Source organism: Sciurus carolinensis, chromosome 4 (assembly GCF_902686445.1).
Source record: "Sciurus carolinensis chromosome 4, mSciCar1.2, whole genome shotgun sequence".
Taxonomy (NCBI): Eukaryota; Metazoa; Chordata; class Mammalia; order Rodentia; family Sciuridae; genus Sciurus; species Sciurus carolinensis.
This window is the reverse complement of record NC_062216.1, coordinates 165,918,961-165,933,351: the sequence shown is the minus strand read 5'-3', so window position 1 is coordinate 165,933,351 and position 14,391 is coordinate 165,918,961. Positions and strand designations below refer to the sequence as shown.

At 51.4% G+C, this 14,391-nt stretch overlaps 1 protein-coding gene across 1 annotated transcript; it reads left to right on the top strand.

The window, feature by feature from the left end:
- The first annotated feature begins 2,444 nt into the window (after positions 1–2,444).
- Eif3d (eukaryotic translation initiation factor 3 subunit D) lies at positions 2,445–14,391 on the top strand. Its single transcript, XM_047551764.1, has 15 exons — positions 2,445–2,600; positions 4,887–5,019; positions 5,293–5,338; positions 6,150–6,286; positions 6,856–6,941; positions 7,450–7,522; positions 8,578–8,690; positions 9,345–9,477; positions 10,279–10,426; positions 11,006–11,136; positions 11,727–11,812; positions 11,926–12,055; positions 13,311–13,453; positions 13,614–13,897; positions 14,257–14,391. Exons 2-15 carry the CDS (start codon positions 4,897–4,899, stop codon positions 14,268–14,270), a joined length of 1,647 nt encoding a protein of 548 aa, XP_047407720.1. The 5' UTR covers positions 2,445–2,600; positions 4,887–4,896; the 3' UTR covers positions 14,271–14,391.

Sequence of the window (14,391 nt, the reverse complement as noted above, 5' to 3'; positions counted from 1 at the left end):
TCTGAGAAGGAATCTGGAGTTTTGGCGTCACCCAGAAAGGGGAGGTGGCCAGCGGGAAGCTGCCCCTTAGGGCCCTGCAGGTCGTGGTGAGGATGAGATTTCATCCTCCGACAAAGGAAGCTCCTGGAGGATTCTAAAGTGATGGACAGGAAGGTCATTCAGCCTCCCTGCAGAGAAGAGGAAGAGGGGCAGGCAGGATGACAGGCTTGGGGGTCAGCCAGGGGAAGGCAAGATCCCCCACCCAGCCCCGAGACCACAGCTGAGAAAGAGACGGGACACTCCAAATCCTTCTCCATCTGGGGTGGGCAGGGACATCTGGGCCAAAATATGGAAAAGATGATTAAACTCTGACATGAGACAGAGGCCGCAGCAGATGGCCTGTGGGCCCACAGCAGGAAAAAAAAAAAAAAAGATATAGTCTAAGCAATTCAGCAAAAATACCACACCCTTTTTATTTTAAAACACATCACAATTTATTATTGATCCTAACTATGCAAACATTCATCAAATGCTTATTCATGCACCCGGGGTGATGTGCTAAATTCATTTTCTCATTTACTTCTCACAAAACACATTTCTGTTCATTCCACAAATACGTAATATTAGGCACTGTTCTGGGTAAGAGACAAAACCCCTACCCTTGAGCTTCTACTCTAAAGGGAGCACTAGGGCCTAAAGAAAGGAAATATTTCAGAGAGAGATGAGAATTATAAAGAAAACAAAGCAGAGCGAAAGGGCAAGGAGGACTGGTCAGAGGAGCAGCTGTTAGGAATGGTAGCCAGGAGGGTAGCCGACTTTTTTTTTTTTTTTTTTTTGGACATGCTGGGGATCAAACTCGGGGCCCTGCACATGCTAGGCAAGTACTTCACCACCCACAGTTCAGGAGTCAACACTTGAACAGAGACACAGCTAATTGAACCAAGTCTAGGGGAAGAGAACCAGGCAGAAGAACAAGTGCAGAGTCCTGCTGAGGGGGAAATAAGGACCACCTATTCCAGGTGCAAAAAGACCAGGGCAGAGGACAGGAAGGTAGGATGCAGAGTTGAAAGGTAAAGTGGAACCCCACAGGACACAGGAAGATAATCCTATTTCACTCAAAGTACATACTGGGAAGCTGCTAGGAGACTTCACGTGAACAGAAAGCTTTGACCCCCATTTGGAGGAGGAACCCAAGAGGCACAAGAGTAGTGGATCCAAGCACCAAGACAGATGGGGGTAAAAAGTGACAGCATTCACCAGGCATGGTAGTAGCCAGTTCTCCCAGCTACTCTGAAATTTGAGGCAGGAGGATGGCAAGTTCAAGGACAGTTTGGGCAACTTAGTTCCACTCTGTCTTAAAAAGAAGTATGGGTGGGAGCTGGGGATGTAGTTCAGGGGTAAAGCAGCCTGGGGTTCAATCACCAGCACCACCAACAAACAGAAAGTGGTAGCATTCAAGATGTATTTTGATAGCAGAAAAGACAACTTAATGAAGAATTTAATGTGGGAGAAAAGTGATAAGAAACTCCCAACCAGGATTCCCGGATGGTTATCTGGTGCAAGAGCATGATTCACCAAGTACCACTAACAAGTTAGGAAAACTGGAAGATGAGCAGATTGGGAGAAATTTGGAGGGGGAATAAAGTGCCTCTATCAACACTCTCATTTTACTGATGATAAATAAGACGGTTTAGAGGTGTCAAATAATCCATTCAAGTTCCTCCAGGTGGTAAACAGAAATGACCAGAAAGTAGAACGTACTTTCACATACATTGATTTTAACCTTCACAGCAACCCCTTATTATCACGAGATCTAAGAACTGATAGAGGGTCCCATAAAGGAGCCAGGCAGAAGGGACCTGGGGCTTAATGAAAACCTGGCCCGCAGACCCACACTCGGGCCGCAGAGAGGGCAGCAGCTGCCCCTGCAGTAGAGCCTCGGAATCACCATGGCTGACTAAGCAGCAGAGTCCCGGGTTTGGATCGACCGGGCTCGGATCTCCATCCGTGGGAAGGAGACCGGAACCTGCATTTTTTTAAAATCGGCGATCCTGAAATTTTTCGGAAACTCTGACGGCTGCGGAGAAACGGCGGTGAACCCTGGCGGCCGCCGGGAAACGAGCATTCCGCCACTGTGAACGAGCAGGGGCGGCAGAGCTCAGCCGCCAGTCGGCTCGGAAGCCACGTCGGGGAACCACGGGTTCCGGCGCGCGGGCGCCGCGGGGCACTGTGGGAGGCAGCGGGGCTGTCAGCCTCGCCCCGCCCCCAGGTTCGGCGGCACCAAGGTCCGCCACGTTTCCGCTCGGAACGCCCCCTCCGGACGTCCCCGGATGCAGCCTGACGTAATCACCCCTCTCGCGTCTAGGCCCTCAGAGGCTAAAGGCGACGCCTGGCAAAGAGCAGCAAAGAATTTCCGGGTGCGTCTTCGCTTTACGGCTCGTGCGTTTTTCCGCCGAATCCGGAGGAAGCCAGAAGGCGTTTACGACAGTGCCGGTCGTGTTTACGGCGCCGGCCTCTGCGTGCGCATGTTCTCTGTTTTCCCGATTCCTTGGAGTGCAGTGCTGGCGAAGTCTTCAGCCCGGGCCATCTGTCGCCATCCGGGCGGGCTGAGGCCGTTGCAGGTGAGCGGCGTGTTTTGTGCGGTTCAACGGACCTCCAGAGCCAACTCGGGCTAAACTTGGACTTCGGGGACCTCCCGGAAGAGACCTCTTCTACGTCCCCTTCTGCCGTCGCTGTCCCTCCGCTGGGCGGGGCAGGAACCCCCCGGTGGTCCCAGGCCCGCCACACTGCGGGGTGCGGAGCACGTCCTTGGGTGCAGGTCGCTTACCCCAGACCTCGCTCAGCAGCCGTGGGCTGGGTGAACTCGATCGTCTGATTTAACCCAGTGGGCCACAGATCATTCTGAAGGGACCGAACCCTCCCTGAGCTTCTCAGTGGGGTGTTTGGGGTGCCAAGCTGGCGGTGTTCGACCCCTGCCTTGAGCGTACCTCACAGAGGTTTTCTTCTGTTTTTTTTTTTTTTTGTGTGTGTGTGTGTGATTTAGGCAACAAAGGTAACCGAGGAGATCCCACCCTCGATCTGGAACCTACCCCAGCCTGAGCCCAGGGGTCCGTGGCGTTTTATCTGTAGGAGCCACAGGACTGCTGTTGGTGCCTCTCTGCCCTGCTCTTGTGGCCGGTACAGCTGTCACATTGTTTTAGTTGAATGGCGCAGTTTCTCCTACTAGCTCCTTTCTGCTTTCACTATTTTACAGTGCTGGACAAAGGACCCCCATCCCCTGTTCTCCACAGAGATGATGCATATCAGGCTTGGGCTCTTTACATCTTCTGCTTTGACCACTGGATTTTAAATGTCTTCCTAAGACGTTATTGTGTTGTTAGGTGTGACCTAAAACCCAATTTTTTTCAGGTTCCTTCCTGCCTAACATAATGCAAAGAAAACTGGAGTTATGCAGATAACCCTGGGAGTCAAAACTATTCCAAATGATTGACAGATTAGCTGCTTGATTTGTCTGAGCTTTAAATTTTCTCTCTAAAATGAGGTGTGGAGGATTAGTGACATTAAAGGATATGACATGCAGTGGCTGCCACAGAGTCGGTTAGATTTATTTAATGTGAATTGCTTCAAGACCACCACCCCTTCCCTTCTGTTCTCTTCTTGTAGGTTAGCTTAAGTTGAGATTGAGAGGCTGAAGCTCCCAGATACAGTCACTGTTTCTGTCGCCCAGATGTCATTTCCCAGTCTTCCTGTCGAGGAACAGTGAGCATCAAGGTTACTGAGTGCACTCTGCTGGTGCTCTCTGATTGCTTTCCAGCTTCCAGGAGATGTTGGTGAAATGGACTGGGAATTCACCCGAGCATTTTCAGAGAGCCACCTCGGATGATGAATTCATAGGTTTCTGACAGGCAGTGATAGGCAGGCATATGCTGGAGAGTCTCCAGTTTTAAACTCTCCTGAAATGAGTTCTACCATTATACAGAGAGTGGCCTCTGGGACCAGACTGTCTGGTTTCAGATTGTTCATCAACTGGCATTGCAACTTTGGGCAGTGTCTTAACTTCACTGTACCTCAGTTTTCTTATCCAGAAAGTGGGGATAATACTGGCCCCTTGGTCACAAGATTGTTGGGAGGATTGAGTGAATCCGTGTGTGGTGAGCGCTGAGAGCAGTGCCTGGTACTCACAACGTTTATGAACATTTCGGCATTCCACCAAAATTTTTTGGTGGCTTCTTAGCCTACTGGCAGCCTGTGCGTGGCTCTCTGTCCACTTGCTGCGCACACAGAATTTTTGATATCAGAAAATTGGAAGAACAAGAAAGGAAAATCAAATTTCAGGATGTGCTTCAGGATCATTTTTTTAGCACTGTGCATAAGTATATTTTTACAAGCCTCAGTAGTCATTGTGTACATTTTACAAAGAAGGTGTTTTATTCATAAGTGTTAACAGAACTTTCACAATGATCCTGTGATATAAATAAATTTGTATGCCTTGATGAAAATGTTTCTGAGAACTAGAGGTGCTTTTTACACTTCAGAAAAATGGTACTGTGTTTCATCAAATCTGTAAGACACCACTCAAACACCCTTAACTTACATGACACTAAGAAATAAAAGCTGCCAGTTAAGGTGTGACGCCCATCAGGTGTAAGGAGAGCCTCATTTCAGATCCATTACAGTGAATAAAGAAGGTGTCCTAGAATTAAGGAAATATGGCGAATCAGTTTTGTTGGCAGGTTTCTGAGTTTTAAGTATTCAAGGAAATATTTATGAGAAAAAGTAGCTTGACAGTTGAGGGTTGTTTTTGCACTGCTCCTTGAATTTTAGCATTTATGTCTTTACCCTATATGTGGTTGTTTTATACTCTGAGACTTTCCTTCATGCAGTGACTCATGTTGTTTGTTTTTAAGGTTTTAAAAGATGGCAAAGTTCATGACACCCGTGATCCAGGACAACCCCTCGGGCTGGGGTCCCTGTGCTGTTCCTGAGCAGTTTCGGGATATGCCCTACCAGCCGTTCAGCAAAGGAGATCGGCTGGGAAAGGTACTTGCCTGTCAGCAGGAGCCTGGATCTTTTAAGCTGTGGCTGCTACTCCAGGAGTTTCATTTATTCTCTCAAAAGCGCAGCCCCTGTGCTCCTACAGAGCCAGCCGCTGAGAGAGGGTATAACCTCCGGAGGGAGTGCTGGGGACTTCCAAAGGCATCACGAGCCAGTTCCGATACTTCACCACACGTGTCCCCTTATTTTCAGGGCTTTTTGGGTCAGCGGCAGCTTGCCTGGTTGACCTGAGCATTCTTTCTCCGTTGCTCTTAATAGGTTGCAGACTGGACAGGTGCCACATACCAAGATAAGAGGTACACAAGTAAGTCTTAACTGGCTGCCCAAACCAGGCCTTGAGGGAATTGTTACTTTTTCCTATAACCTCTGTCTGAAGACTTTCTTCTAGGAAAGGAAAGAACAATGATTGATAGTTTTTAGGGGAATATTTTTGACTAGACACAAACCACATTTTTTTGTGGTTGTTAAATAGCCCCAGAACATAGACTGTAGTTAAAGGAGCATGTACCATTCTCAGGAGGGTTTCCTCATCTGTTGAATACATTACCAATTTATATTCTTTGCTTGGAAATTACTAAGCTTCTCAAGCCAATAATCAGTGGACTCCAGGTTTAAATCCCTTGTCTTTAAGATCCTAGTAATAAGGTAAAAGGCTTTGTGTCTGTGCCAGTTGGGGTAGTTGGGAATGGCTGCCTGGAGTGCCAGGTTAAGACACCTGAGGCTGAGGCCACAATAGTCACTCATCCACTAGACGTGTCTGCCTTGGGCAGCAGACAGTGGTGTGGTGGTGCCCCACATTCTCACACACACACCCTGTGGACGAGCTCTCAGCTCACACTCTTGCATGATAAGGTGCAAAATTAATTAAATGGGTTGGCTCGAGTTCCTCGAAAAGCTCTTTAGACCAGGGCTTTTCACACTTCCACGTGCATATGAATCACTGGGATCTTGTTAAAGCCCTGGCTCTGGTTTGGTAGGTCTGGGGTGGGGCTGGGAGCCTGCACGCCAGCCCGAGCTGGGTCCCCAGACCACACCTGAAAGAGCAAGACTGTGGACTAGTGTGTACCAGCACAGCCTGTAGGCTGTGGTGATCACACTGTCACCTTTGCCTCCAGATAAGTACTCGTCGCAGTTTGGTGGCGGGAGTCAGTATGCTTACTTCCACGAGGAGGACGAGACCAGCTTCCAGCTCGTGGACACGGCGCGCACGCAGAAGACCGCCTACCAGCGGAACCGCATGCGGTTTGCACAGGTAGAGCCTGAGCTGAGAACCTGGCCTCTGAGGCTTTTGCCATTGGTCATCGTCTGCTGCTAAGTGTAACCTTGTGAATAGTAATGAGAGAGGAGAGCACGTCATGGTATTCAGTGACACACAGTGCTGGAGTAAACTGTACGAGGTCTAGGGGTCCATTTAGTAGTAAGAGGCCTGCTCACCAACAGCTCCAGCATCACAGTCCCATCCTAAGAATGGGACTGGGGGTCAATAAAAAGGTGCCATGTACTGTTGCCTCACTTAATTGCTATGCGAGAACTTTATTAAGTAGATGGTCCAGTTGGGCTGCGTCTTATTACAAAAGAGGCAAACTCAGCAGCTCACCTGAGACCAGCAAACGTTCTTCAGTAGAGAAATGTGTGGGAATATGAGTCCGAGGTAATTTCAGTACTTCTTCCATTAAAGCTCCAGGCCGTTGATGCCGTGGAGAGAAAGCGCAGAGTAAAAGGGGAAGCTTGGGCTTTGCCCGCCACGCGTCCTCTGAAGGCTCCCGCCAGCCCCACTGACTCCCTGGGGTCTTAACATGGCTCTTTCCTCCAAATCCCCAGCGGAACCTCCGCCGAGACAAAGATCGTCGCAACATGTTGCAGTTCAACCTACAGACCCTGCCTAAGAGTGCCAAGCAGAAAGAGAGGTGATGCCCCCACCCTGCCCGCACAAGTGTCCTTCCCAGACCAGCTGTACCCAGAAAATGGGCTAGATGGGAGGAGGCTGGCGTTCCCACTCTGGGGCCAGGGGACTTTACTAAAGCAGGTAGCACGGGGGAGACTACTTGCAGTGGACATGTGCACTGGAGAGAAACAAAGGCAGACAGGACAGGACTCGGGGTCAGTCCCACCAGGCACAACTTTAAGAAGCCCCGCTTGTGCTGCGTCCTGTAGACCCCCTGAGCTGTGAGTACAGCAGCCACTGTGCCCCAGGTTGGGCCGCCACAGACGGTCCATGTAGGTTGAGCTAGTACACCCAGTCAGTATTTGGGGACAACGTGCTTCTGCTAGCATCTCCATTTTGTGCCCCTTTGGCCTCTTTCTGTAAGGCCCTGTTCTCCACAGTTCAGAGAAGTCAGGGATGATACTGAAGTTCAGCTGAAGAAAAGGACTGGCTTAAAAGTCTGCACTGAGATCACAGTGTTGTTTTTTCAGAGAACGCATACGACTGCAGAAAAAATTCCAGAAGCAATTTGGAGTAAGGCAGAAATGGGATCAAAAGTCACAGGTAGTGTATCCACACCAAAATTCCATCTGGAAATGCAGTTTTGTTTCTTTTTCTAACAACTTTGAGATGTAATCATATGCCGGATAAGTGAGTGGTTGTAGTGTATTTGCGGAGTTATGCAATCATTGCTGCAATGGATTTCAGACCCTTCCTTATCCTTACCTTAAAAAGAAACCCTGTACTTAAGCAGTCGCCCCTATTCCTCCCAGCCCTAGAAAACCACTAATCTATTTTTTGTCTCTGGATTTTCCTGTTTTGAGCATTTCACATAAATGAAATTTTATGTGATCTTTTGTGACAGGGCCAACTTTATTTAGCATAGCATTTTCAAGGCGCATCCATTTTTAGCTTGTATTGGCACAGTATCTGCAGAGGATCGATTCCCAAACCCCCTGAGGATACCAGAATTGCAGGTGCTCAACACCTTGTATAGAAAATGTGGCAGTATTTGCATGTAACCTGTGTATGTGCTCTCAAGTACTTTTGTGGGCTTTTTTGTTTTGTTTTTTGCAGTGCTGAGAGTTGAACACAGGGTCTTATACATTAGGCAAGCATTCTACCACTGAGCTACACTCCCTGCCCTTAGGTATTTAAATCATCTCTAGGGCGGGGGATATAGCTCAGTTGGTAGAGTGCTTGCCTCACATGCACAGGGCCCTGGGTTCAGTTCCCCAGCACCGCATACACACACACAAGTAAATCATCTCTAGATTACTGGATAGATTACTGCCGCAGTGCTGGTGTGGACACTGTGAGAACAGTAAGCACTTGTAAGTAGGACACGAAGGTGCAGGTCCAGAAGAGTTCCACCCATGAGGACCCTTGAGCCCTGCATGTCCCTGGTGGCATCATTGCCCAAGCATGGAATCACAGGTTTTTGCACTCCTGATCTTTTTTGTTGTTTTGGGTTATAAGCTCCCAGGAGTTCGGGATCCTGTCTCATAAAACAGCCAGCACTGTATTTGCTGAATAAGTGCCCTCCATCGTTAAACTGTGTTTTGCTTGTATCTTGCATGGATTATAATTTTTTTTCCTCCAATGGTTTTCCACTGTAGAAACCCCGAGACTCTTCAGTTGAGGTTCGTAGTGATTGGGAGGTGAAAGAGGAAATGGATTTTCCTCAGCTGATGAAGATGCGCTACTTGGAAGTCTCAGAGCCCCAGGACATGTGAGTAACGCCTTTACTGGTTCCTTTCCACCATGCTCTTGATGGTGGACTATCTGTTGATGAATGTTCCCTTAAGCCTTAGTAATTGCAAAAAGAATCTGAAGCCACTTACCCAAAAGAGATTGCTTAACCAAAAGGTTAATGGATGTGTTTTTGAAAAACAAGACTAACCCAAAAAGCAGAAAGAAGTTTATTAATCCTAAACTTCAGATTTCTTGCAATTTCCTGGCATCCTGAGCAAAGGCAAAATAAAATTGAGTTATATAGCTCTTGCAGCAGAAAGAAAATAAAATAAATGTAAAAAAAAAAAAAAAAAAAAAAAAAAAAACAGGAAGAAATTTGCTAATATTAAATCCCAGATTTATTACAACTTTCTGGCATCCTGAGCAAAAGCACAATAAGATTAAATCATAAAGCTCTTTTGTCAGAGAGAGCGAGACAGCAGTTCTTCAGGAGACTGCTTCTCCTGGGATTTCAAAGAGCTTGCTACAAAGGACAGGTGGATGGAACTGACCCAGCGGGGAACCAGAGCACCAGGCCACAAGTCTGTCCTCCGTCTCTTCTTTTTATTAGACTTGTGCACGAGACTTAGGAGTCTGTGGCTTAAAAAGTGGGTTCATCTCTTTCCTTGCTGTCCCGTCTGCTCTCCCTCAGTGAGTGCTGTGGGGCCCTAGAGTACTACGACAAAGCCTTTGACCGCATCACCACCAGGAGCGAGAAGCCACTGCGGAGCATCAAGCGCATCTTCCACACTGTCACCACCACAGATGACCCTGTCATCCGCAAGGTGTGCATGCCCTGCCGGCCCTCCCCCACCCATTAGGAATGCTTTCGGCTTCTACAGCTGAGGCCTCAAAGAACAAAGGACATGGGATATATGGACACCCCTTGTTACCCACAGGGAATTGTTCCCGGACCCTTCCACAGATGCCAAAATGCCTTATGGAAATGACATGATTTCCATATAACCTGTGCGGGTCTTTTTATGTACTGTAAACCACCTGCAGGTTACTACAGTACCTAGGACAACGTAATTGCCACCTAAGCAGTTATTACACTGTACTGACGGTCTGCATGTGCTCAGCAGACACAGTGTTGTTTTCCTAATATTCGCTTGTGTCTGGGTGTGGAGCCCCCAGAAAGAGGGCCGATTGCAGGACTCCTCTGAATAGACGTGGAGTAGGGAAGGCGAGGCACATAGCAGGACAGACACTGCGCAGTGCTGGGGCGAGCCCCGGCTCCGCCCTGCTCACTGACTTCCTCGCTCTGGAGCTGAGTTTTCTCATCTGCCAAAGGGGCGAATGTTCTTAACACGTGCCACCAAGGCAGGGCTGAAGACATGGAGAAGCACTAGCAAGTGTCAAGTGGCCGTGGCCAGCACTGCCACCACAGCCCAGTGTGGCAACTACAGGCAGAGTCTCTGGCCCATGTGCTGCAGGCTTCTCAGGCGACCAGGGGAGGTGTGGGTGGGAAAGGCCTCCTGTTCCTAAAGGTTTGCGGGGCAAGCGAAGGAGTCCTCCCTGCCGTGCAAATGGGCAGTCAGGCCTAAAAAAGAATCCCTCAGACCTCCCTCTTGTCCTCCTCACAGCTGGCAAAGACTCAGGGGAACGTGTTTGCCACCGATGCCATTCTGGCCACACTGATGAGCTGCACCCGCTCAGTGTATTCCTGGGACATTGTTGTCCAGCGAGTTGGGTCCAAGCTCTTCTTTGACAAGAGGGACAACTCCGACTTTGGTGAGGAACCTGTCTGGGAGCTGCTTAGAGGCCTGGGGTGATTTTGTGGGTTCAGAACAATTCCCTGGTACTAAAGAGGGGTGGAAGGTGGTCTGTGTCCCCTGAGGCGAGGCCACGCGTCAGCAGCCCTGCCGGCTCCTTGAGGCGTGGAGGAGGGGCTGGCGCTGCGAGCCCGGAGCTGGAGCCTCTGCGTCTCTCAGACCCCCTTGGTGTGAGCTTCACCTCAGACTGATGCTTTTTGCTTCTGCCTTTGTGTGTGTGCGTGCTTCTGTGTGTGCACCCGCCCTAACTGAGCGCCAGTCACTCAGAAAATGGCAAAATTCTGAGCCTGAAGCCTGAGGCTGCTCCTCTGTTAAAAAGCTCAAAGTCAAACATGCCCCTGGTCAGAAGGGCAGCTCTCTAGTGTGACTGGCTGCACTGTCGGGTCTCGAGGCTTCTCCCTCCACCACGTGTCCTGCACTTGTAGAAAATGGTTCTTTGGGGGAAGGGCCTGTGATTTGGGTTTGCAGGTCTCCCAGGTGCTGGACACACCGTGGGTGACTCTTGGCTGCATCGTGTGTGACCACACTCCCTTTGCAGACCTCCTGACGGTGAGTGAGACAGCCAACGAGCCCCCTCAGGATGAAGGCAATTCCTTCAACTCTCCCCGCAACCTGGCCATGGAGGCGACCTACATCAACCACAACTTCTCCCAGCAGTGCCTGAGAATGGTGAGGAGGCGGGCGCTGGCCTTCAGAGGCCGAGTAGTGTGCCTCTACTTGGGGCTGTGGGGTTGACTGAGCAGGACAGGTGCGGTCCCTGCCTTGAAGTCAGGCTGCCCGGTCACAGGTGCAGATCTACCCCTCCTCGCTCCGTGGTCTGGGGCCCGTTTCCTCTGTAGTCACAATACCTATGATGCCTATCTCGCGTGCGTAGACACGTTGTGAAGATTCCTTCAGTTATTTAACAGACACGTGCGCAGATGCATCCTTTTGGTCCTGGGGATGGAGCAGGAAACAAAGCAAAGCTCCTTCCCTGAGGGAGCTTCGTTGTAGTGAAAGAGGACAGATCCTGGACCCCACGTTGTTTGACTTGAGTAGCCTCTGTGCCGTGGTGAGGGGCAGAGGGGCTGCTGAGTGCTTGTCCGCAGCCACCGTGCGCTGACAGCCGGAGGGCAAAGCAGACGTAAAGCACAGTGAGCCCAGCACCCCTCGAGGGCCCCAGGCACCTGGCCAGGGAGCTAACTGAACCGTGCTGGGCCTGGCTGGTTGGGTTAGAAACCGAGTTGGCAGTGTCTTGTGACAGCCTGTCGTTTTTGCAGGGGAAGGAAAGATACAACTTCCCCAACCCCAACCCGTTCGTGGAGGATGACATGGACAAGAATGAAATCGCCTCTGTCGCCTACCGGTACGGCACTGCCCTGGATGAGGGTCCCCGGGAGCCCAGGCCGGAGCCCACTGGGGGGGGGGGGTACCTGAAACAGGGTGTCAGTGACCTGATGAGGTCCTCCTTCACTGCAGGTACCGTAGGTGGAAGCTTGGAGACGACATCGACCTTATCGTCCGTTGTGAGCATGACGGCGTCATGACTGGGGCCAACGGAGAGGTGTCCTTCATCAACATCAAGACCCTCAACGAGTGGGACTCCAGGGTGAGGCGCCACCCTCACGCCGCGTCTGTTCCTAGCCAGGGGGGCTCTCCACATAGTTCCCCGTGGGGGCAGGGCCTGGCATCTGCCACTTGGCTGGCCCGCACCCCGCCTCCAGCTCTTGCTTCCTCTTCGTGCCATCTGGCCTCCTGCTGTCTCTGCTCTTGGCGCTTCTGGCTCTGCCCTCTTGTCTGGGCTGGCAGCCTCCTCTAGGCCCAGCAGCTCTCGTCACCTCTTTACTCCAGCCATTGCCTGTCTCCAGCTTTTGACTCCTTTGTCCAGTTCCGTCACCATGAACTCAAAGGTTCTACGACCCAGCTCAGAATTCACTCGTAGACACACCTTGAAAGAGACCCGCTTCCCTGACCTCTTCCCACCCTCCCCCATGCGCCATTCCCTGGTGGCTGGGCCACTGGTCGTTCTCAGCCTGCCCTGGCCCACGCCACACTGGAGTCAGTGGGCAGCGGCTCTCCTTGCTGCTGTGAGAACCAAGGACACTTGATTCAGTGGGAGGACACGGGGCCATCTGTTCTGCATCCTTGGCCCCTCAGCTGCAGGCCAGCGGCCTCTTCAGCTGCGTCTCCTCGCTCAGTCAGAGTTCACTGCCATTGCCAGGCGTGGGCCCCGTTCACACCTGTTTACAGCTCCCCCTGCAGACCTCTGTCTGCCCGTTTCTAGTCCATAGCTGCTCCCCTCACATGCGCAGACGGGGAAGGGCTCTCGGATGCCTCAGCAAACCCACACTCCTAGGTAGTTTGGAACTAAATGACTAATAAAGTGAACTTAAGTATATTTTTTGCAATGAACCAAGAAAGTGTGGAAACCTCCACCATGTGACCTCTGAATGGTCACATCACTCTGGACCAACCCAGCTGCCCACATCGGCAACTGAGGTGCCTAGAGACCTCGCTGGGGTTCTTTTTTGCTGTCTATGGAGCCTCAGACTGAGGCTGGCCTTCCCACTGAGCCTCAGATCAGTGCCCGTCACTCCCCTGCAGCCCGCCAGCACTCTCCGCTTGGTTAGCCATCGCGCCTCCATGGGGCCCCTCCTCCCCACAGCACGAGAGCTTCTCATTTATAGGACACTTGATGCCATTTGCATGTCTTGGCCTTTGTGTGTGTCCACCTGTCCAGATGGGCATGTAGAGGAAAGGAACTGTCCCACTGAGTGGCTGCTGGATGGCGGGCTGTGCAAGGGGGGCCGCGTCTTTGTCTCTGATCCCCTGCCTCCTTCCTGCACCTCTGGCCTTCCTCTCAGCACTGCAATGGTGTCGACTGGCGTCAGAAGCTGGACTCTCAGCGAGGGGCCGTCATCGCCACTGAGCTGAAGAACAACAGCTACAAGCTGGCCCGCTGGACCTGCTGTGCGCTGCTGGCCGGCTCTGAGTACCTCAAGCTGGGGTGAGGCTCCCTTCCGAGAGGCCGGGACCCGGGCTGGTCTTTTCCTTTGTCCCTTGGGGACCGCAGCAAACCAGGTGTCCCCCATTAACTGACATTTGACCCCTGGCACTGCCGTTTCAGGGCCACCCTGCTCCTGCCACTAACATCCCTTTCCCCACAGGTACGTGTCTCGGTACCACGTGAAGGACTCCTCGCGCCACGTCATCCTGGGCACCCAGCAGTTCAAGCCCAATGAGTTCGCCAGCCAGATCAACCTGAGCGTGGAGAACGCCTGGGGCATCCTGCGCTGTGTCATCGACATCTGCATGAAGCTGGAGGAGGGCAAGTACCTGATCCTCAAGGACCCCAACAAGCAGGTCATCCGCGTCTACAGCCTGCCCGACGGTACCTTCAGCTCCGACGAGGACGATGAGGACGAGGAAGAGGAGGAAGAGGAAGAAGAAGGTGGGTGGCAGGGAGCGACCCCTGGGGCCCTGGGACCTGAGCAATACCGACTCGCCTCCCAGAGCTTCCTCCAGAGCCTTCACAGCCGGAAGGGTGGGGGAGGTTTTGGAGAAAGGCTATGGAGGTCCCTGACCCTAGCTGGTGCTCTGGACAAGAAAGGTGGGCTCCAGTGGCCACCCAGCCCAGAAACATCTCCAGCCTCACCTGCCTGACTGAAGGTAGCTCACCTCTGAGGATCCCAAAGCCATCTTCCAAGTAGAGGCGCTGAACCTCAGAAGCAGTTCACCAGAGGTTCACAAAGGAGAGTGGACGTCACGTCAGCAGCGTGGCTCATTCTCTCAACATTTTGTGTCTTTCAGAGGAAGAAACTTAAACCAGATGGTGACACAGAACTGGAGTTGGATTCTGCCGAGCCCAGGAGGGCCTTTGATGCCTAGTGGAATGTCTGTCTGGCAGATGGAATAAAGTATCGGTCTTCTTGGCCTCTTTCCTTC